The sequence below is a fragment of the Tasmannia lanceolata genome, unplaced genomic scaffold, assembly GCF_043159265.1.
Source record: "Tasmannia lanceolata isolate RefF3 unplaced genomic scaffold, GAP_Taslan_0.1 ptg000005l, whole genome shotgun sequence".
In the NCBI taxonomy this organism is placed as follows: Eukaryota; Viridiplantae; Streptophyta; class Magnoliopsida; order Canellales; family Winteraceae; genus Tasmannia; species Tasmannia lanceolata.
Window position 1 is genome coordinate 20452237 of NW_027518682.1, and position 23173 is coordinate 20475409.

At 38.5% G+C, this 23173-nt stretch overlaps 3 protein-coding genes across 3 annotated transcripts; 1 reads left to right on the forward strand and 2 right to left on the reverse strand.

Moving 5' to 3' along the window:
• The first annotated feature begins 1064 nt into the window (after window positions 1–1064).
• On the forward strand, window positions 1065–7696 carry ACL5 (S-adenosyl-L-methionine-dependent methyltransferases superfamily protein). The gene is made up of 10 exons (XM_077380206.1): window positions 1065–1379; window positions 1521–1587; window positions 1715–1809; window positions 1905–2007; window positions 2866–2954; window positions 4808–4964; window positions 5090–5165; window positions 5494–5552; window positions 5666–5802; window positions 7406–7696. Exons 1-10 carry the CDS (start codon window positions 1237–1239, stop codon window positions 7488–7490), a joined length of 1011 nt encoding a protein of 336 aa, XP_077236321.1. The 5' UTR covers window positions 1065–1236; the 3' UTR covers window positions 7491–7696.
• Window positions 7697–9376: 1680 nt separating this feature from the next.
• On the reverse strand, window positions 9377–10004 carry LOC143877899 (uncharacterized). The gene has a single exon (XM_077380207.1). It carries the CDS (start codon window positions 9891–9893, stop codon window positions 9525–9527), a length of 369 nt encoding a protein of 122 aa, XP_077236322.1. The 5' UTR covers window positions 9894–10004; the 3' UTR covers window positions 9377–9524.
• Window positions 10005–17225: 7221 nt separating this feature from the next.
• LOC143876825 (protein ELF4-LIKE 4-like) lies at window positions 17226–18999 on the reverse strand. Its single transcript, XM_077378520.1, has 2 exons — window positions 18834–18999; window positions 17226–17799 (listed from the first exon to the last, which is right to left on the reverse strand). The coding sequence occupies exon 2, from the start codon at window positions 17772–17774 to the stop codon at window positions 17430–17432; it is 345 nt and encodes a 114-aa protein (XP_077234635.1). The 5' UTR covers window positions 17775–17799; window positions 18834–18999; the 3' UTR covers window positions 17226–17429.
• Window positions 19000–23173: the final 4174 nt, after the last annotated feature.

Genomic DNA, 23173 nt, shown 5'->3' on the forward strand with positions numbered 1-23173 from the left:
TCTTCTAACTCAAATGGTGTATTCCGAAAGGGGATTTTTTTGGTAAGAAAACGCAAAGTAAGATTTCGGGGCTATCGACTGTAATTTTCTCTTCTCCTCCTCCCTTGGAATCACCTCCTCCCTGCTGCTGCGACGGGAACAAGCTTATCTTTTTTTTACTCAGGCAGTGATATATTCGTCCCAAGTTATAAATACACTAGAGGGGGCTGTCCCACGTATAAAGAAAAAGAAAAGAAAAAAAAAGGGGCTAATGTATCATCGCCTAATTAAGAGAGTGAGGGCTGTTCTTTCAAAGAGACTAGGGTTGATTTGAGAGGTTGGTTTTTCGTGTAGTTTGTGTGCGAACTTCCAATTACAGTGTAAATGAAAAATTCAGTTAGATTGGAAGCTCGTATGCAACCTCATCCAGAAGCTAGCCAGCCAATGAATGGGATTGACATACAATCTCAACCCACAAGCTTTCCAATGAGAATTGACAGTAGTTGACCTTAATATAGGTAATAGAAAGGGGTTAGTAATTTCAACTCACTGCGGGCAGAAAGGATGAGGAGGTCATTTAAATTTAGAGTAGGGAGAGTAGGGTAATTTCATCATCAATGAAAACATCAGCACGCAAAGACATGCTCGCACGATGATGGAGGAGGGTGTAGGTGGACACTCCACAAATCTAAGTGGATTTCCCACGCTCGACAGGTACTAGTCCACTTGCGGGTCCCACCGCTAAACTTGGCCAAATATTATCTATCATTTCCTCTTTTCTATCCACCCCCACTCGCTTTTCTCCTCTAAATTTGGCGGACCCTTCTGACGCCCCACCAGCTGCCCTTGCCAAGTGGCGTGGGTTCGACCATAATGGCTCACTCCCAGAAAAGTGGTCCCCACATCACACCAAACCCATATCAAAAGCCACGTGGGCACGAACCATTCCTCCACGCAAGCATTGTAACGCGTGGTTAAATGGTGGTCCCCACAATAGATCACGCCTTGCTCGACCGTTCCTATATTTCCACTATCCCTCCTCATGCAAAATCCCCCATTCGCCTCGCGTGCTCTTATTCCCCGATTTTATCTCCTTTTCTTGTTTTTAGCTCCCCTCTCACCCTATATTTTTATCTCCCAAACTTACTATAAAACCACTCATTCGAGCTCAACAATCCCTCACTCACTCTCCTCCCATCTTTCCTTAACTTCTTCTTTCTTCCCTTCTTGTCCAGTTTTTTTTTTTTCTTCATAGGTATGGGAGAAGCTGCTGAGGTTTTCCATGGAAATGGATTCACTGACTGTGAAGATGATCTTTATTCAAAGGAAAGTCGAAACAAATGTTCTTGGTATGAGGAAGACCTCGATGATGATCTCAAATGGTCCTTTTCTCTCAACAGGTAAATTGGATTGGTCTGCATGTTACTTTTTTTGGACCAGTTCTCAGTTGGGTTTGTTTAAAATTAAATGACAAGTCATGTATTGATGATTGATCTAACTGGGGTTCTTTTCTTTTCTTCTTCTTATTCTTTTTTAATCAGTGTTTTGCACAGAGGGACTAGTGAGTTTCAGGAGATAGCCCTTTTGGATACGAAGCATTTTGGGAAGGTGGGTCTTGTTCTTTGTTCCTTCTTTCTTTCTTTCTTTTTTGTTTTGTTTGTTTGAACATGAAAACGATTTATTTGATTTTTTGATACTGTGAATTTGTGATGTTCTTTCTGATGCATGATTGTAGGTGTTGGTGATTGATGGGAAGATGCAGAGTGCGGAAATGGATGAGTTTATTTATCATGAATGCTTAATTCATCCACCTCTTTTATGTCATCCCAAGCAAGTTTTTATGAATGGAATTTCTCTTCTGGGTGTTTAATCATTTTAAATACTATATGTTTTTTTATAAATTTTTTATTTTTCCTTTTTTGCAGTCCTAAAACGGTGTTTATAATGGGAGGGGGCGAAGGATCGGCTGCAAGAGAAGTACTCAAGCACAAAAATATTGAGAAAGTAGTCATGTGCGACATTGATCAGGTGCCAAAACTTTTAGAAAAAAGAGAGAGACAGTTTTTTTTTTTTTTTTTTTTTAAAAAATGACTAAAATACCCTTGTAAAGTTTCATCGTGGCTTTCTTGTCACAAAAAAGTATAGAAGCAAATACCCTTGAAATCGCCCCTAGTTTCTGCTGGTTTTTATGTTATTTAAATTGCCATGATTTTTTCGCCCTCCCTGTAGGATAATGCACGCCCCTGTTAACGTGATTTGACGTCAAAAAGCGTAAAAGTCTACATACAATTCTCGCTGAAAGTTGGGCTAGGGGTGTAAACAATCCGAGCCACTCGGCTCGGCTCGTTAAGCTCAAAAGCTCGGCTGGAGCTCGAACTAGGCTCGCGAGCCTTATCGAGCTCGGGTTATAAAATTCACACCCCTCATCTTCCCTGGATAGCCCTATCTAGTGTAATTTGACTACTCTATTTACACTACGGGGGGTGATCCAAGTAACAAATGGGGTTCCAAAAAAGAAGTGACATATTTTGCCTCCCCTGGACAACCATTTTAGTGTATATATTAATATATAATATATATTTAAATATATTAAATTCTTAACGAGCCTTAACGAGCTGAGCCGAGCCTGGCCTAACTCGGGCTCGGCTCGTTAAGCTAAACGAGCCTGGCCAGCCGGCTCGGCGGCTCGTTAAGGATTCGAGCCGAGCTCGAGCGAGCTTCTGAGCCCGAGCCAAAATTGACACCCTTAAGTTGGGCGTATTATCCTACAGGGGGGCGAAAAAATCATCTCCCTATTTAAAAGGGTACTTTGTGAATAGAGTTTCTTCAGCTCTTTTTTCCCCACACATACTGCGTAACCCTAGATTCTACCATGTGGCAATACAGGAGGTCGTCGATTTCTGCCGAACTTATCTGACGGCCAACCAGGAGGCGTTCTACCACGAAAAACTTGACCTTGTTATCAAAGATGCCAAGTGAGTCCCAAAACCATGGTTTGAAATTTCGACCGAAATCCGAAATTTCGGACCGAATTCGGATTTCGGTCAACACCGAAACGACCGAAATCTGAAATAACTGAAACGTACAAAATTTCGGATAACTTCGGCGAAATTTCATAAAATATTAATTTTTATTCCTTTACAAAATTTTTGCCGAAATTACCCAAATTTCGGCCAAAAACCCAACATTTGGACCGTCTTAAACCAATTTCGACCGAAATTTTGGGATTTCAGCTGAAATTTCGGTTTCGGCTAGGTACAAAATATATTCCGAAACCGAAATTTCAAACCATGCCCAAAACTCGCGATATTTTCCCAAAGGGAGACGATAAATTCGCACCCCTGTAGGTTGATTCGCACCACAGTTAACCTGAAACAGTGGTGCGAATCATACTACCGGCCCACCGGGGGTGCGAATTTATCAGCGCCCTGTCCCAAAATATCTTTTTCTTTCGAAGCTCTTTGGTTCATTTTGGTCTTTTCACGCCCTTTTTTCTTTGGAAATGAAATATTCGACCCCTTTTCTTCCCTGGTCCACCCCCTCGTATGGTAAAAGGAATCTTTATAAATAAACTAGAGAGGGGTGTCCGGGAAAGAAAAAGGGGCGGCCATATCACTTCCCTTTTCTTTTGCTTTCCTTTCTCGGGTACAGCCATCTTTGATATAATTTTACTGTTCTATGTATGGGTCAAAGTGATGTGGTTACTTGCCTAATTAGGAAGAATATGCCCTTTTTTCTTCTTTTACTCATTATGTAGAAGGGAAATTAATGCTAAAGCTGACATAATAATGTGCATGGATTGTGTTATTAATTTATTAATACATGAGTTATGTACATGCATTTTCTATTATTGGAAGAATCCATCATTATGTTATTAATTAAGAGGCATCATTAACCCAAATTAATACATGATTTATGTTCCCAATGCAGCTTAATGAGTCCCCCGGGGAGGGGCACTCGTTAACAAAACCCAATTACATTTCATGTCTTGTATTGTCAATTAAGAGGCATCAAACTTAACCCACATTATTAATAGGAAAACACTTCTAAAACGGGATCCCGTGCTGGAAATAAAGAAGGGGTGATTATCGCGGAACGATTTGGTGATTTCTGCAATTGTCGGGATACACGCCTCCTTTTTGTTCTATGCGATAGAGGTCCCGTGGCTTCTTTTTTTTTTTTTTTTTCCAGCACGGATCCTGTTTTCCTAGCAACCCTGTTATTAATACATGAGTTATGTGCATTTGCTATTATTAGAAAAAAAATCATGCATTGTGCTATTAATTCATAGGCACCAAATTTACAACCCTTGCAAAAACCCAGCTGAAAGGGCACCCCCATTCCTTCAAATTTACATTTTTTAGTGCCACTGCTAGTGTAGTTGGTGACTTATATCCAACGGGGCACCCTTGCGGCTGGATTTCTACTAGGGCACCCTTCAGTTTAGCTTTCATTTGAAATTTTTATGATATAGAAATAGAGCCAAAGCATAGAAATTTAAAGTATTTAATAGCTACAAAGTAATTTATATCCATAAGGTATTTAATAGTTATGAGAAATTCACTTGTATAAGACATTTTAAAAGCTATGAAGAAGTATGCATTTACAAGGTTTGTTAAAGGAAACTTTATTAAATACGACATCTATAATATAATCATGATAAAATGAAAGATTTGGGTTTTTCTTACATGGGAATTGAGATACTTTTGTCTCTCTAATGCTACTTACCCTTTAGAAGTCATAATACTCTTAACTCAGTCATGTATTTTATCTTACTTTTTCTTGAATTATTACAAACAATTGATTTGTTAACGAAATGCTGATTAAGGATTGAGTTAGAAGAAAGGGAGGAGAAGTTTGATGTGATAGTGGGAGACTTAGCAGACCCAATGGAAGGAGGACCTTGCTATCAACTCTACACAAAATCCTTCTACGAGCAAGTGCTCAAGCCCAAGCTCAATAACAAGGGCATCTTTGTCACTCAGGTGGGGAACGTAACTTTGCATTCTATATCACTTAATCTCTGCTTCTTTGAATTTCTATTGTTTTTTCTCAATTTTGTACATACAATAATAACAAACATATATATACGTTGAGTTTGTGAATATAGGCTGGACCTGCAGGCGTTCTTACTCACAAGGAGATCTTCTCATCCATTTACAACACCCTAAAACATGTCTTTAAGTGTGAGTATATTCATATTATGTCATGAATAATTTTCTTTCTGTCTATTCCTTTCAGATCCTTTCAGTGTTCTATATAAACACTCGTAAGGCAACCATGGTTAGTTGAAAATCATTCCTTTACATGGTATCTGAGTGGGTTGATCGGACCTTGCCCTAACCACAAAACACGAAGCATTGTACTCTGGTGGACAGCTGATTGCCCTGATCAAACACCTTATCTAACACCCCAATGAACCAATGGTCAGATCTTGCTGGATCTGATCTGATATATTCTAACACTTTAAGTATTTCTTTTTGCTCATGATGTATCATGAATGATGGAGTGTAGATGTGCAAGCATACACTGCTCATGTGCCATCCTTTGCAGATACATGGGGATGGGTCATGGTAGGTAATTTCATCTTAATAAAGATTGAATTAGGTTTTATTTGACAAAGACTAGAGCTAATATTTCTGATTGCTTTCTTTGCTTGTGTTTATAATATTCATTGTATCTCAAGGCCTCTGATCAACCGTTTGATCTCAACGCCAAGCTAGTAGATGGAAGGATCGAGGAAAGAATCGAAGGCGAACTGCTCTATTTGAATGGCGATTCATTCATCTCCTCAACTACCATGAATAAGAGCGTGTATCAATCGTAAGTCTTCACCTTAAAACATACATCATTACAGTTGTAGACTCTCTTACGCCCTGTTTGTTTTGGATTTTGAGAACCGAGTCCAAAACTGATTATTGGACTCGGAATTACTAATTTTGAGTTCAATCATTCATTTCAGACTCTCAATCGAATCTCAAAATCCAAAACAAACAGGGCCTTAGGGTACATACCATCTCAACTCACTATATCTCGCATGCATACCTCTCTGTATTGTACAATTAATTGCCCACAAGACATTTCATGCCAAAAATATGTGCAAGGCTATAATCTAAGGCTTAAATAAATTTATTCATTGATTTGGTGGATTCCCATGAGACAATCTACATTATTCTGATCCTCTATCACATGGACACCTGATCTGTATACATATCAATTTTGACAACAACCAATGGTGTAGCATCTCTTAGAGGGCTCAAAAAGATGCTTTATTGATCAACGTTCCAGGATCATCCAATTCGGGTACATCAATGCTAACTCGCCGCGCGGGGGGGGGGGGGGGGGTGGGGGGGGGGCGGGGAAGAAAAGGGGGCAAACATATCACTTCCCTTTTAGCTTAGGTTTGGGAAAATGAGATTTCCACCCTTTTTGTTTATCTTTTCTTGAAAATGACATCTTAGGAAAGGTCAAACAAAAGGGAGTGGAAATGAGTCATTACCGAGATAAGACACATAAAAGGGGCTGAAAAGATTATCTTCATTATTTTTTGTGGGAAATGATAAATGCGCCCCTTTTCATCACTCAGTCTTTACACCCAAAAGCATTCTATGTGGCAATCAGGTCACTTCATCCCTTCAAATGTGAAGTACATCAGTCCCTTTGCAGTGATAGATGTAATGTAGCTGGGTGTCCCAAGTGATGAAAAGGGGCGCATTTATCATTTTCCTTTTTGGTTCACTGTGTGACGAAATTTCGGCCGATACACCATTAAAAAATAATATTTTACTTAATACCAAATTTGGTCCAAAATTTCAGGAAAATATTATATAATCTAAAAAATCGAGATTTTTTGGTTGAATCTGAAATTGGTAAATAGTTCTGGTATTGCCAATTCCGGTTTGGGTGCTTACCGGAATCCGGAATCCTTTGGGTGCTTACCGGAATCCTTGTTTTTTTTTTTTTTACATTAATGATTAAGAGCTTACTATTCTTCTCCAGTGGTTGTCGGCAGTAAAATTTTCAAATGCAACCCGCTTCCTATTGTTTGACTTTCCACTCAAATCAAGAGAAAAAGGCAAAAATAAAGAACTAGAAATCTATATCCCTAGCAACATTTCTTTTAATAAAGTAGCATTTGTTAGTGTTTTTTCAAAACTCAACATTTTCTCGTTATTTTTTCAACTCTCTAGCATGCAACAGTAATTGATCCATATTATTTCCATCCAAAGGGACTCTTGACTTCCACCCCTTTTGTTGGTCTTCTCTTGAAAGTGACATCATTTTTAGGAAAGATCAAACAAAAGTTAGTGAAAATGCAGTCATTTCCAAGAGAAAACAAATAATAGGGGGTGGAAATATCATTAGCATTATTTGTGTTCATGGTGATTAGATGCAAAATCCTTATCTTGTGTTTGTATTGTTGCAGGTTGTTGAATGAGACCCATGTTTATACGGAGGAAAATGCAAGATTCCTGCATGGACATGGAAGGGCCCACCGTGCAGAAGAGTGAGATTGGATGATTATTGTATGGAGAGTGAAGAGTTCGCAACTGAAAAACAGAAAGTAGTTAAAAGTTACTGAAAAAAATCAATCACTAGAAAGCTTATTGGAGTTGGGATTCTTTACTTCTTTTATACAATATGACATTTTCTTCTGTTACAAAAAAAAATGACTAGAGAAGACATAAATAAAAGATTTACAATTTTCTTCTTTCTATTTTTCTTTTTTCGTTTTCTTTTTATGATGTTGATAGCATTCTTTCAATGTGTTGAGACGGCCGGATCATAGCCGAGAAATGATTTTGCATTTTCTTGTTTTGAGGGAACAAGTGTTGGGGTTCCACGCAAAAGCATATAGTCCCACATAGGATAAGTGGAATGGATGGAGATGGGTTATAAGGGAATGGGCACCCTCCCTCTCATGGCTAGCTTCTAGGGGTGAGTTCTACTTGGTTAAATTCCCTCTAACTTCAGGGGCAACCAAACTTGGTGATGTAGTGAAGGGAAATTCCAGGAGCAACCCTATCTATATAGATCATCAGCTGAAGACTCATGGTACAGTATTTCTGGATCAGAAATGTTAGAGGAATTAGGTCAAGCAAGAGGTTGCTTGAAGCATTACACCCAAGGTATCTAGTTTGGAATACCAAGTTTTTTGCCTCAAGCCCCTATCTATATAGATACACTAGGGTTATAAGAGGTTAATGGGCTCCAGCCCATATGGGCCCACTACACCTGATCCATTACCTATTGGGCATATATTAGAACAAATAATAGGGTTATACCATACACATGTATACCCAACAAGAAATACCTTCTTCCAGGTTTTATTTTCTACCTGCCATATGTACATGAACACTGCCACGAAGGCTTTATTCAGGATTTTTGCTGGTTTTAGACAGCTTTGAGATTGAAATTAGAATGGTTTGTTCAGCATCTTCTGGGATTTCGTGGGAACTAGAGATAAAGTAATTGAGAATTTGATTTGTTTCACTCACACCAGATGGAAAACGATTTACTTCACTTAAGCTGGAGATGCTAATTTTGTCTGGCTTATCTAAGCAATAATGTATGGAAGATCAGATGCCAGCCCTATTTAGGCCAATTATTTGAATTTAAAACTCTTTGGTGGAGCTTTGTCATTGATCAAATAGTTGGATATGCTCAGAGGCACAGCAATCCATTTTTTTTTGTTCTTTGCTTTCTGAAATTATACTAGTTGCTCTCTATTATCATAAGCTCTAGGTCTCTCTTTTGTTTGAGTTTTCTCCAGGTGGATATGATGAGGGCCAAGAAGGAAACCCTGTTACTGGTTTAGGAATTTCAAGGCATCAAAACCTCGCAGCAGATAGACACGAAGAAGTATAACAATATCATCATCAGGAATGATCTTGCCACATTTCCATGCCGTTACAAAATGTTCTTCTATTTGGATCGGCAAAAGTATTTTGCAGAATTAGTAATATTAGGTTACACATTTGATGGAACCAAATAGATTGTTCATCTCTCTCCCATTTCTAGAATCACGGATTTCCAGTCCCACAACGACATCTACGAGCCAAAATTCCAACAAGCAGAGGACTTGGAATAAATTGAATAGCAGTATGCAAGCTGACATTGCCATCCATTTGAGAGACCTCACAATTTTTTTTTTTTTTGGAACAATAAAAGGGACAGGTATGAAACTTCTTAGGAGGTCACCCATCCTAGTACTACTCTCACCCTAACACACTTAACTTTGGAGTTCTGATGGGATCCGAGCATAGAGATCTGATATGTAATGACATGTGAGTGGCCCATCTTTTCTGATTGAATTATTGATGTTGCATCTTCCGGGATTAAAGAAATGCAAAAAAGGGAAAAGAACCCATCGTCAGAATCATTCCAAGAACACCCATTACACTGAAATAGTGTTCTTCATTACAGTTGACATATTTCCCACCAAATTACAGCAAAACAGAATTACAACTCACCAACATAAACATAGAACACAAATTTACCAAACATTAAAAAAAAAAAAAACAATCATATTCAATCTCTCCTTTTCAAGTCCGTTTAACTGGGTCAAAATTGGATACACCAATAACGGCACCAATAATAACGGTGAGAACAACTCCGCCCGCGACAATGCTGAGTAAGAAATTCTTGAGAGAAGGTGAAATTCCGGGCTGAGCTGCGTCGGCAACATCTGGAATCACCATAGCAGCTGTTAAGGCAATAGCCGTTAACCCAGTGACCGCCTTTTCCTTCATCGAAGCAGAGACTTGGAACCGCCCGCCATTGAATTTGGATTCTGGGCTCATTACCTTTGGTGAGAGCTTCATTGGGTTGAAGAAGGAATTTGAGCTCATTGGCCTTTTGTGACCAGCCCAAGTTAACGGCAAAGCCATGGCTACAGCTGAAGTAGAGGCCATTTGTTTCTCTTACTGTTTAGTTTGGAGACTTTAAGAGAGAATTTGGAAGAGTGAGGATTTGGTTTGTAGTGTTGTTGTGAGGAGAAGGGGAGAAGCTTAGATGGAGAGATGATGAAGTTGGGATGAGAGGTAGGGAATGGGTTTCAGATGCCATGTCATCTCCAATGTCTGACGTGGCTGCTTCTCTATTGGTTGGTGAGGCACTGATCGAGGATAGGGTTATCTATCCCATATCTGGGAGTAGGTTGAATGTGGTGCCACGTCCGTTATGGGAGACATAAAATCTGCACCCAGCTCATGTTAGCAAAATCCCGGGATTCAAACTTCCATGGCATTATTTTTGACTTTCTATATGGTTGACGGCCGCGCGTATAGGCATATGTGCAGAAAATTTACTGTGGGCCCACGTTATTGCGTGATCTAAATCATTCATCTGTTTGTTGGGTCGCATGGTAATTCTTTGTTGGGTAAAATAGTAGATGCCCCGAAGCGTATTCTCGATGGGATGATCCTAAATCCTCCGAATTTTCGGTAAATGACCTCAGACAGTGTGTTTTATTTCTGATATGAGTGACAGCAGACTGATGCTTATTTTGAATTCATGTCAGAATTAGAAGAAAATGCCCTCCAAGATAGTTTTGTCCCTCTTCCTCTTTAATTTTTTTTCCTGAGGTGGAAGAGGAAGAGGAAGGAGAAGGAAACAGAAGAATACGCCAAAAAAAATGGAAGACACCGGAAAAAAATGAAAAAGATGGAAAAAAGAAGAACCTATGCCGGAAGAAATGGGAGACACCGGACAATATGGAAAAAAAAAAGTGGAAGAAAAAGAAGGGAAATTAGGATTAACTAAGAAAAATTGGTGAGATTTGGGACAAAAAAGGTGAGATACAAGGTCAACTCGGTAGAAAGCAAAACAAGCAAACCATAGCATAAGCAGAGGAAGGTTTCGTAAACATATGAAAACCTAAAAGTAATGTGATCACATTACAAATTAGAAATGTGCTGCCTTAAAAACTATAAAACACCCAAATAAAGAAAATCTTGTTTCTTGAATCCAACAATTAGGAAGCATCACCAAGTTACAACTAAAACAGAGAAATCAAACACAGTTAGAATGCCACCAACACACAATTGAAACCCAGCAAAAATGACCAAACAATTGATGATAAAAACTGCATTACAAGTATTTGTCAAAATAACAAACATTGCATTAATATAAATTTATCAAAAAGTTAACTTAGCAAAGTAATCAGACATTCAAGGCATTACCATCATTTGATGATGAGTAACGCTAGGGAAGCCGAGAGTAGGACCTAAAAGAGGACCGAACAAATTGTTTCATGCCACAACATCACTAATGACGTGAGCAATCCCTCAAGTTAAGGGAAATAACCAAAAAGTAAATTTTTCTTTAAGACATGGCATTCTCATTGCAGGTCCCGTTTTAGGTGGTGCTCTAGGTCTCCATATCATTTTCCTTTGATTAATTAATGGAAAATGATATGGAGACCTAGAGTACGACCTAAAAAGGGACCTACAATGAGAATATGCCACGTGTCATAGAAAAATTTACTTTTTTATGATTTTCCTAAACTTAAGGGTTTGCTCACATCGCTAGTGATGTTGTGGCGTGAAACAATTTGTTCGGTCCCCTTTTAGGCCCCACTCTCAGTTTCGCTAGCAAGGTTTACAAACTGAACTCCCAAACATCCCTGATCAACTACGCTTGAAATTCGTTGAAATGTATTTTCTAGAACCATACAGAGTGGACCAACGATCCGAGGCAAGAATTAACAAATCAATACCAAAATCACAAACAAAATGACCTTCCTCATAAACTGAAATCAACATAGATCGAAACAAATCTAAAAACAACCGTGTTCATATGTGATCCTAGGCCCTTGATGCATCATGCCTCGTTAAAGGTGTGTCAAAGAAAAGTTAAACTGTTGATTTTTGTCACCCATTAATCTTACGAACGAAATGTCAGTTCGGGAATGGACCAAGATCAGTCTGGTATGTCTTGTAGGATCAACGGCCTCGATTCCCACTTACATGCCCCTTTTGCACCCAAAGATAACCTTTTACCAATCATCACGAAGAAAGTGAGTTTCTGGGTAGTCGAAGCCTCCAAGCCACGAATATTATTGGCCATTAAAAGCCCGGGAGCTTGATACCACCCTCATCGGATGCTTCTAGAACTTCGATCAAGTATAATGAAAAAACATTTTAAAGATGTCGTTAAGTATCTATTTTTTGTAAGCCTAAATATTTTGGATTGAGATCTCCATTTGGCATCAAACTTGGCCCACAGGGTTGCCCTGCCATGGCCCATCAAATCAACAGTTCCAATCACAGAGCACACATGCTGTGTGTGCATTGGATCTGTTGGGTTTTGGTGTTTTGTTTCTTAGAAGATGAGACCCTCCCTTTGATTAGGCTTCCTAGCATGACTATGATGACTAGGGCTAAGTATTTTCTAGTTTGGCTAGAAGAAGAAGAAGAAAAAGGAGGGAGGGAGAGAGAGAGAGAGAGAGTTTCTTCTTGCTCTTATATACCGTCTTGTTGGAGAAGACATGGGAAGGGTTGCGGGTTTTGGCTTTAATCTTTGAATTTTTGCTTTCTCATAGTGGAAGATCGTGCTCTCACCTATTGACCTAGGCATCTTGGCTGAAACGGGTAAAATCTCAGTGTGTTCATCGTGTGATTGGTTCTTTTTTAGATCTTTACGTGCGATCGCATCTGATTTTGTCCTTCGGATTTCCCTACAGGATCATGGTCATTGTTCTTCATCAAGGCAAGATTGTCTTGCGTAGTTGACATCAGTGTAGAATAAGAGTATCAATGGGATGGAAAACAATAGTTAATTAACGGTCGCATTATGATCTGATATGAGTCCGGCTCATTGACAACATTGTATATTTACAAGGATTGTGCTTAGGCATCTACATTTCAGTTATCATTATTTTTCTTTTTGGTAGATTAAAACTAAAATAGATACTGTAGGGCAAAACGCGGAATGCGGATGTGGTGCAACACGGAACGTGGCCGGGGCAAAAAGGAGTCAACTCGGGGGAGTTCCTTGTCGAGTCAAGGAGTTTTTAAACACTGATCTTTTTTATTGTCGGATTGAGAGATTTCGGGTTCTCTTTTGGATACCTCCAAATATTATCTTATAAGCAAATGGTTTTGAAGTTAGATATGATTCTTGAGGGACAAGTACATGAAATCAAGATTGTTGATCTTGTAAAACACCGTGAAGCCACCCACTATTACAGATGTTAAAATAGTCTTAATAATAGTATGATTAATGGCTTCCAAAGACACCTTAATGTCCCATTTGTAAATAAGATTAAATTAAAATAACGGGTGAGAGTCTAGGTCAGTTGATTAAGGCTTTATTCTTCAACTCTGAGGTCGGAGGTTCAATACAAGGCTTTGTTCTTCAACTTTGAGGTTGGAGGTTGAATCCCGCCAGCTTACCTTCCAAAAAAAGATAAAATTATAATAACTTACCTACCAAAAAATTGATTAAAGTGAAGTAACTTACCTACCAAAAAATGATTAAATTAAAATAATTTTATTTAGTGGCAACCAAAGTGGGTTTTCAGATCGAGCAAAATTTGAACTAGAAAAAAGACCCTTCTATGGGGAAAGAACTAATGTGCCAAACTGCTGGTTTGCAAAGAGTGAATGATAATTGAAAATGTGCGTAAAGGTTCTGATGGATATAAAGGATCCAAAAATTAATGGCCAGGATTTGGGCAAAACAGCTATTGGATCCATATCCTAAGGTCAAAAATTATTTCAGATTATGGCCTAGACGTAGCCACAAAATCCAATTGAGCTTTTAATTAGATCCCAATAATTGATGCCAACGTAGAAAAATAACCTTATATATTTGTTCATTTATGTCTATTCATGAGGGGCATTTTGTTAACAATAAAAAACACTCCTATAATCGTCGAACATCATTTCATTTTCACGATTTTTTTTTTATCATGGTCTCTTCTCTCTCAAGTTTCTTCTCTCTTTTAACCCGAAGTCCTAATTATGTGCAACATAAGTAGGACATAGGACTCTCGGATGGACAGTCCGATTCAAAATGGATCTAGATACAGACTCAACAAGTAGATCCGGAAAGCACTCTCCGTTTGGTTGCCACATGCCTGGCATCCTCAAGTATTTCCTAAGCAAAAAATGCACTTTTCTTCAACTTTATGATGCTTGTAGCATCGAAAGCCCGGGAGTTTAGAGGTAATAATTGCATGCCCGGTGATCTCGTATCGATGTCCTCTTCTTATGCTTTAGAAGTCAAATTTCTCAAAAAAAAAGAGAGAAATTTGGCTTGGAAAATTTTGATTTTTCTCATTTGCTCTTCCTTCTCTCTTGTCTTTCTATTTTGATAATGACACCCCTTCCCACTGCTCTATGAGGTTGGCAATCAAACACTACTTATCATTGTTCAACAAGGTAAATTCTAGGTAAATCAAATGTTTGTCTCCTCTCTAGTGACTACTTATACCACTAATCTATAAGGTAACTACCTGCATCCAATTGATAAGGGATCTGAATGGATTGTGACCGAAGTGGATATGTTGACACCCCTACCCAGAAAAAAATATCTGATGTAAAAAGAGAGTCTTTATAAGGCGCCCGGGCATCGAGGCAGGAGGTACCGCACTTGATATTTGATCCATCAGCAGCCCACTTTTTAAGAGGCGGCTGTTAGATAAACATCAAGGGTGATACTTTTGACGTACCACCCACCCGGGACTTGACGCCGGGGCACCATATAATTTCTCGTGAAAAGAAACAAAAGGCCTAAACAATGAGTTCAGGTTAACCTAACCATGGTTAATATCCCTACCACAGATGTGACCCACATAATTCCACTTGATCCGTGGCATCCGATACGGGCAAGGCCCTACATAGGTATAATTCAAAGTCCAGATAGGAAGACATTCGGGATTTTCTCCCAAGTTCAGAAAATCAAGCTGTGATTCCGGAAAAGAGGATCAGTGACTTTGTTCCATGTAAAAGGCAAATGCATACATAATCAATTTGGAGAAAAGCGTGGAGGAATCATGAAAAGGAGAACCAGCTTCTAAAGGGCATTTTATTACATAAGTAATAAGTAGAAGGATAAGCTTTTCTGTATTTCCATTTTCCAAAAGAACCTTTGGGTTCCTTGTCCAGATGTTGGGTGTCACTGTTTATAGAGATCTGTCTCTCTCTGGAAATCTGGTGCTTTGTTTTGGACTACCTAATCTACTTTTCTTTATTATTATTTTTTTCCAATCAAGGCTACACGAGAGATTGCCATCTGGCTAGTACAAAACAATGGTCAAAAAGCTCACCATCTCTAGTATGAGATTCTGCCCTTGTGGGGTGATTGGGAACCACAAAACCGTCTTAGTTGCTCTCTTGTGTATGTCTGAGGCATCTTAGGAAACAACTACCTTTACAGGCATTTTACACAGAGGTGCATCATGCATGCCTTCCCCACAGGCAAAGGAGATCTTAACATGGAGAGAGAGAGAGAGAGAGAGAGAGAGAGAGAGAGTCCGTAGTACTGGTTTCTTGGTGGAGGGTTTCAGTATATACATTTATTTTGAAGGTATATGAGAAGAAATCTGTAGTCACTTTAGAAAGGGAATCAAGAAAAATAAGGGGATTAGAAGACACTAATCCTTCTTAAATACAATTTAAAGATGCTCCTTAGTCAATCAAGTCAAGCGATTTAATTTGATGTTCATTATGAATTAAGACAAACTTTAACATGCCATTTCTGCCCCGTCACTTAAGTTATGACTCCTAAGTATTCATATTTCCAAGATCAATCTGACCTATTTGATTTTGAAGAAACTTATGTCCCTTCAAATCCTAATAAAATAACATTAGAACTCCTTAAAAAGATTAAGCGACAAAAAAGTCCTTACGAAATTATAAAAAAGAATCAATCATCGACAGAAAATGAGTGGAAGATTTCCAAACAAGGAATGGGCGAATTCAATCAAAGTAGAATAATAATGATGATGATGATACACCTCTTAGACTGAAAAAATGTTAGACCCAAATCAGATTTCGACCTTTTTCGACAACAAAAGGTGGGGAGAGCTCAATTATCAAATGAACAGAACTTGTGACTACAAAGAAACTTTGTAAAATCTATATGCGAAAAAAAGCAGTCTTGATTGGTTTTTGTTGTCATTTTAGCGCAAATGACCCATCTCACCATTATTTTATAGATCAAAAATTAAGTTAGGTTGACGGGGAAAGAAATCCCAATACTCCATCATGAGTAGGGGTGGCAATCCAACCGAAACCAAACCGAACCGAAAATTCGGTTTCGGTTTGGTAAAAACTAAACTGATTCAAATTTCGGTTTCGGTTTCGGTTTGGTAGAACCAAACCGATTCAAATTTCAAACCAAACAATTGCCCCCCATTTCCAATGATTATGAGTAAGGGGTGGCGAAATTGGCTGAACCGAGCCGAAACCGAACAGAAAATTCAAATTTCAGTTTGGTTTTGGTTCGGTAGAACCAAACCGAAACCGAACCGTTGCCACCCCTAATCATGAGAATGCCCACTGTGAAACAACCAATTTCTCCAAAATCTTAAGCTGTTAGAGTTGGTGTTAATCATTTATACTTACATGTGGATTTTTAATATCAATGACTTGTCAGGTTTTTAACCCAGGACCTGCCTTAAGGCAATAGCTCTAATACCATGTGAAATAACTAATTACTCATAAGCTTAAGCTGTTAATATGGCTCTTCGTGAGACAATTAATACAAATTGTATCCCAGATCTAGCAGATAATTAAATTCCAACCAACGATGATGCTACAAGGTCAATCCAATTGATTCTTAACAAATTAGTATCCGCAATTTGTGAGGGTAGTTATAGCTATATAAGAAATCATTGATTAATAATAAGATAAGTCAATGAACTTTTGACTCCACATATCGATTTAATTGGTTACTATTTTCATATATCAAAAAAGAGATCAAAATCAATGGGGATATTATCCGATCACTTGGTAACCTAACAGAACCAATTGATTTGTGTATTGGATTACAGATCACTTGGTAACCTAACAGAACCAATTGCCAAGGATTAAAAAAATATACGATTAAAGTAGCGGAGTCAAGAGTTAGCATACCATGTGAAACAACCAATTACTCCAAAAGCTTAAGCTGATAGAGTTGGTGTTAACTAATCATTTATACTTCAACACCCACAACCCAGTAGCAATAGAACTGAATTGCAGCAAACCTGTAGAACTAATCTTTAATTAAAGCATCATCAAAGAGAAAGATCAAAGGAAAAGGAAAGACAAAAAGAAGCTTCATTTCAATCAGATAACACAGTTGTGCATAGAATTAACAATGAAAGAAATCACCTATTATTTCCCACAGCTGGCTAGCTTAAATTCTTCTCCACAGCCGTGGAATCTACAGATAAAGTTACATAATCTCAAAGGATCCAATTATAATAACTTGAACACCATATTGGAACAATTGGTGGTCTACCCTGGCCTAATTCTCTTCTGACCGGTCTTCCCTTCAGATTTCAAAGTCCCCGCAGAATCCCCCTCGGATGAGACTTCAATGGACTTTGTAAAAGAGGTAGAGAGGTCCGCGTAGAGATCAACAACTCTTCTGATATTGTTATTGAGCTCCCTGATCAGACCCACATTTCGGCTTAGATTGTCAGGGATTTTTGACTCATGGTTTTGGTTAATTTCATTGATCAGCAACCTGTTCTGATCTAAGATGTTTTGGACTTGAACAAAGCTCTTTTGAAAGGTCTGTAACACCTTGTTATCCATTTGCGTTACATTGCCTAGCCCTGAAAATGTATTCCCCTCCATTTTCAAAATCCAATCAAAACCAATCCTGCATAAATAGAAAATTAACAAAACAGTGAAAAAAATAAGGTTAAATATTAGAAAATGAGCTCTCTAATGGGTATCCCTCACATTTTCAGAAGAATTGAATCGAATCAAAATCATTCCTGCTTATATAGTCAAAAGGAAGAAAAACCCAAAAAAAGAACATAAAGGGGAACTGAGATTGTTATAAGGGGAACTCTTTAACTGAAATCAGTAAAAAAGACAATAGAAAGCTCATAAAGAACAAAAGAAATGCAAAAAAAAAAACATATTTTTCACAGAGAGGGAACAGGTTACAAACAGGGGTTTTGTTATGAAAAGATATAAAATCAGATCCAATTCAATAAAGGGGGAATTTCCTTTTCTGAAAATACAGGATCTGAAGCTCTGATAATGAAAACAAAAACCCAGTCAATGCCACATATCAGCGTAAAAAAAAAGGTACAACTGAACGGCAAAGAAAAACAAATAGGAAAAGCAAAAAAGAAAAAAAAAATTGAATTTTTTAAAAGGACGTTTGATTCTGAAAGAACAGGAAAAATAGGACAAATTGAAAGGCAAATGATCGACCGTACATGAAAGTTTTCAGAGGAATTCCTGAATTGGAAAATAAAGGCCATACAGAAGGAAAAAATAAAAAATTGGAAAGAAAGAAAAGCGAAGGCTAGTTATATAAGTACCTGAAAATCTCCCAGAATTCAAAATTACAAAATAAAAAGCAAAAAGCAAAATCCTCTGAAAGAAAAACAGAAAGGAAAGTTGAAAAAAGGAAGGGAAAAAGAAAATTTCTTTGTTTTTCGTTGATTCAGACAAAAATTTAGACACATCAATCTATTTGTAAAAACAAATCTTGAGACCACATAAAATTGAAAAAAATAAAAATTGAAGAGATTTATGTCAACCCAAATCTCACAGTTTCGGGTTACAGGAAAAACTTGAACAAAAAATAGAAGAGGAAAAAAAACCCACTACTAAATACAAGCTAGAATTGAAACGGAAACATGAGGTTTTTATTTGGTAATTTTTTCTTTCGCGTACCTTGGAAATCTGAGACATTTTCTGAAAAGTCCAGAGAGAGAGAGAGAGAGAGAGAGAGAGAGAGAGAGAGGACGTTTAAGAGATAAAATCTCGAGGTAGCGTCAACAGATCGGCGATTTAATGGAATCTCCGCGGAAAGGTACAGAAATCAAGAGAGAGAGAGAGGGTGAGAGAGAATATTTAGATTTGACAGTCACGCTCGGGAGCCCTCTCTCCTCTTTTAATAGTCCTTTGAAAACATTTGGAAGAATTGCCAATGGATGACACCAAAAATACGAGAATTGCCATAGGGGGACACTCTTTTGAAAAATTGTTAAAGAGGGTGGTTGATAACCCCCATTTTGAGTGTTTGATAACCCTATTTAGAGGGTTGATAACCCCTTTAAGAGACTTGATAACCCCATTTCGTCCCTCTCTAACAAATTTTCATAAGTGTGTTACCCAGTTGGCAATTCTCGTATTTTGATGTCCCCCTTTGGCAATTTTTCCAAAACATTTCTCCTACTTGTTTGTGTTTATTATTGGGTGATGATAAATTCGCGTCCCCTGTGAGAGAATTCGCTCCCCAAGGATTTTTAACGTTGCAGACTTTAACGCTTTTCAATGTCAATTCATAGTAATTGGGTGTGAATTATCCTACAGGGGGTGCGAATTTATCATTGCCCTTATTATTTAGCTTTTTTGGTTTAATAATCCTACGAGGGAAGTAGCAGTAGCAATATTAAAAATTCTCCCTGATTTGTTTAAAATGACGAAATAGCCCCCATCTGGGAGTTGAGATACGCACTCAACTTTTTTTGTTTTATGCGCACGGGGGTAACGATAAGGGATAGGGGTATTTTCAGAAGGGAAATGATATCACCACAACCATGGTTTAATAATTGCACAAACTTATCTTGTCTCTTATTTTTTAAATTGGGTTGTCAATGCTTTTTGGGAAGTTTAATAACCTTTGACAGCTCTGTAAAAATGATAAAATAAACGTTGCCGTTAACCTCTCGAAAACCCCCCCGGGGGGGGGGGAGGAATATCACTCCCCAAAAAAAATGATAAAATAAATTATAAGTTAGTGCCACTTATAAAACATGGGGGCTGTGATATCAGCTCTTTTAATAATAATGATATTTTCACTCCCCTCTGCAGTAGGCATGCGCCCCCTTTGCAACTTGATGTGACGTTAAAAAGCGTTAAAGTTGCATACTGTTCACGTCAAATCAGGTAATAAGGGGGGCGCATGCCTAATGTAGGGGGGAGTGAAAAAATCTCTGTAAAAGACAAGATAAGTTTGAAATGTCATCGCATCGTTTTCATTTATTTAAATATCTCCGTAATTAACCCTCTGCGCGATCGGGTGTCCGGGCCCGGATCTTCGCTTTCGGGGCAAACATAAGTAAATTCCTAGATCTTCCATTAACTTGATAAAGTCCAATAAAGTGTTGACGCGTGTGATTCAGGTTCGGCAGATCTTTAGGCTCGGATCCGAACCTCAACATTCCGGACCCCTCCAAAAGAAATGCAGCTTTTGTTTCCCTTGATGTGGGCCCAACTTTTGGCCGGTCGTGGACAGCCTATCCAACATAAAAGTTTACCCTTTGAAGAGAAACCTACGGACATCACTAGGAAGATATTCGATTTGTTGAATGACATTAATACCCTCATCCTCTTGTAATTTTCGAAACTACCCTTTCCCCGAAATGCCAAATCTAACCCTCCCATCAGGAGATGAAGACAACATGAAGCATCCTATTCCAATTTTTAGGGCCCCACAATTCTGGCCCACTTAGATCAATCTCACATTCTCACCTCTTAGCTTCTTGATAAGGATCGGTTCTGTTAAATCTCTTTTAAAACTTTTATCAAACCGATGAGAATCGTTCGAGTTTAATAGGTCTTGATTGCAAATGCATGTCCTTGTGGGACCCAAAAAATTGACCATTAACAATTTACATTGATCTTGACACTGACTTTCTGCCAAGTCGGTCTCATATACACCAAAGTTCAGTGTACATCATCTTTACCAAACACTGCCATGGCTATCAATGTGGGCCATCAAAATGACATTTCACCCTATCGGATGTGCCACACCATATGTATCGCTGCAGTTGAATTAATTCCAGTCATTCAATTAATGAAATATCTACGATCAAGATTAGGAAAACACTTTCAAAACGGGCTTTCTTTTGGAAATTGAATGTTCATTAAATTTCAATTCCTCTAAAACTTTCACAGGTGGTTGCACTTTGATGAACTATTGGTCCAACTCGAGCCAGGTTGGGTCAGGTTGAGGCTAACTCTAGCCAAACCCAAGGTTGCATTCCTTAAACCCTAACCTGACCCAACCCGAGCCTCGGGTAGAGGAGGGTCAACCCTAGCCCAACTCACCTCTAAATCTCTCAACCCTAACCAGCCTGCTTAGCCCGCCTTTCCGTATTGGGTCGGGTTGACTCAAGTTGACCAGGTGCAAAACTAGAATAATACAAAAAGAAAACACATTACTAGGATTTTAAAAAGGTAAATGATCAGCACAACCATATTTTATAATTGCACTAACTCTTCTTGTCTTTATTATTTAAAAAGATGTCAAAGGTTACTACTGTTTCCAAAAAGGAAAAGCAACTGGGTTAGTGCAATTATAAAACGGTAATGTTGATGTCATTTCCCTTTAAAAATTAAGATAAAATTAGGGAAATGATATTCATTTAGTTTTAAAGGCAAAGAAAAAAGTTAAAGGGGTGACTTTATCCTCAATCAGTACTGAACCATTCTCACAGATACTGTTCGCAAGGGGGAATATCATTTCTCTAAAATTAGATTATAGGGCTTGTTTTGAGTCAGATCGGGTTGTTGAATCCATTAAGTTCGGGTTAAGCCTGGCCTAAGTTGCACCCATTGGATAGACGGGGCAGAAAAGAATATAAAATCTAACAGAGTTTAGATCTATTTTTCAGCTGCCGATGGACCACCATTTGCTGGCTGGACTTTCGTCCAATTATTGGATAGGCAGAGAGACCCCGGTCAGCATTTGTCTATTGTCACGGGCAGTGGGAGTTTAGGTTTTACTGAAAATTTTACCCCTAATTTAGGGCGTAATATGGTCATTTTAGTACTTCACTTTTTGAATTAAATCTGAATTTTATGAATTAAATCCAATTTTACAGAAATAATTGTGGATTTTTATGAAAAATCATCATATAATAATATAAAATAAAGAGGAAGTCTAAACAGAAGGGAGTCCTTGCAGGAAAGAGGTGAAAGGGCTCCCCCATTGGCTGCATGATGGTGATGTGCAGCCAATAGGAGAGTCCTTTCACCTCTTTTTTGCAAGGGCTCCCCTCAGTCTAGAATTCCTCTAGTATAAATTGTTTATAAATCTTGTGAGAGATTCAAAACCAACAAAAAAGGACATCATACTGAACATGAGTAATGCTAGGGTAGGGAGACCGAGAGTACCACCAATTAGGGAACTAAGGGTGTCAATTTTGGCTCGGGCTCGGAAGCTCGCTCGAGCTCGGCTCTGAAAAAGCTCGGCTCGAATCCTTAACGAGCCGAGCCGAGCCCGAGCTAGGCCAGGCTCGGCTCGGCTCGTTAAGAATTTAATATATATATATATATATATATATATATATATATATATATATATATATATATACACACACACACACACACTAAAAGGGTTGTCCAGGGAGTGAAAGGGGGAGGCAAATATATGTCACTTCTTTTTTGGAACCCCATTTGTTACTTGGACCACCCCCCGTAGTGTAAAAAAAGTAGTTAAATTACACTAGATAGGGCTGTCCAGGGAAGATGAGGGGTGTAAACTTAATATAACTTGAGCTCGATAAGGCTTGTGAGCCTGGCCGAGCTTGACCAAGCCAAGCTGAGCTCGAGCCTGGTCCGAGCCGAGCTCGAGCCTGGTTCGAGCCCGAGCCAAGCCTGACTGAGCAGAGCTTTTGAGCTTAACGAGCCAAGCTAAAAAGCTCGGCTCGGCTCGGCTCGGCTCGTTTACACCCCTACAGGGAACCAAACAAATGGGATTTTGCCACAGCATCTATGTGACCTAAGCCCAGCCTTAGTAATAGGAAAATTATATGGTGCACGACCGTGTGTAGGCGTCAAATATCAAAGGCGGTCTTGCACTGAATTTCATGCGTGCACTACTCTCTCTCGGGCACCATATAAAAACTTTGAAAAAAATAAGTACACTTGTATTAGATATTATACGCTGTAAATAAACAAACCATGCACGTTTTTTTCTGATTTTTTCTCAAACTATTTCAGTATTTTCTGAGCATTTTCATGCCGATTTATTCACGTACTCCAAAGGGATAAATACGAATTTG

Bases quoted from the DNA above. Each gene is read 5' to 3' on its own strand.
- LOC143876825 (XM_077378520.1), bottom strand. From the start codon at position 17,774: ATGGAGGGGAATACATTTTCAGGGCTAGGCAATGTAACGCAAATGGAT.
- ACL5 (XM_077380206.1), top strand. From the start codon at position 1,237: ATGGGAGAAGCTGCTGAGGTTTTCCATGGAAATGGATTCACTGACTGT. The intron at 1,380-1,520 runs GTAAATTGGATT...TTTTTTAATCAG, and splicing joins TGGTCCTTTTCTCTCAACAG to TGTTTTGCACAGAGGGACTA. The intron at 4,965-5,089 runs GTGGGGAACGTA...TTGTGAATATAG, and splicing joins AGGGCATCTTTGTCACTCAG to GCTGGACCTGCAGGCGTTCT.
- LOC143877899 (XM_077380207.1), bottom strand. From the start codon at position 9,893: ATGGCCTCTACTTCAGCTGTAGCCATGGCTTTGCCGTTAACTTGGGCT.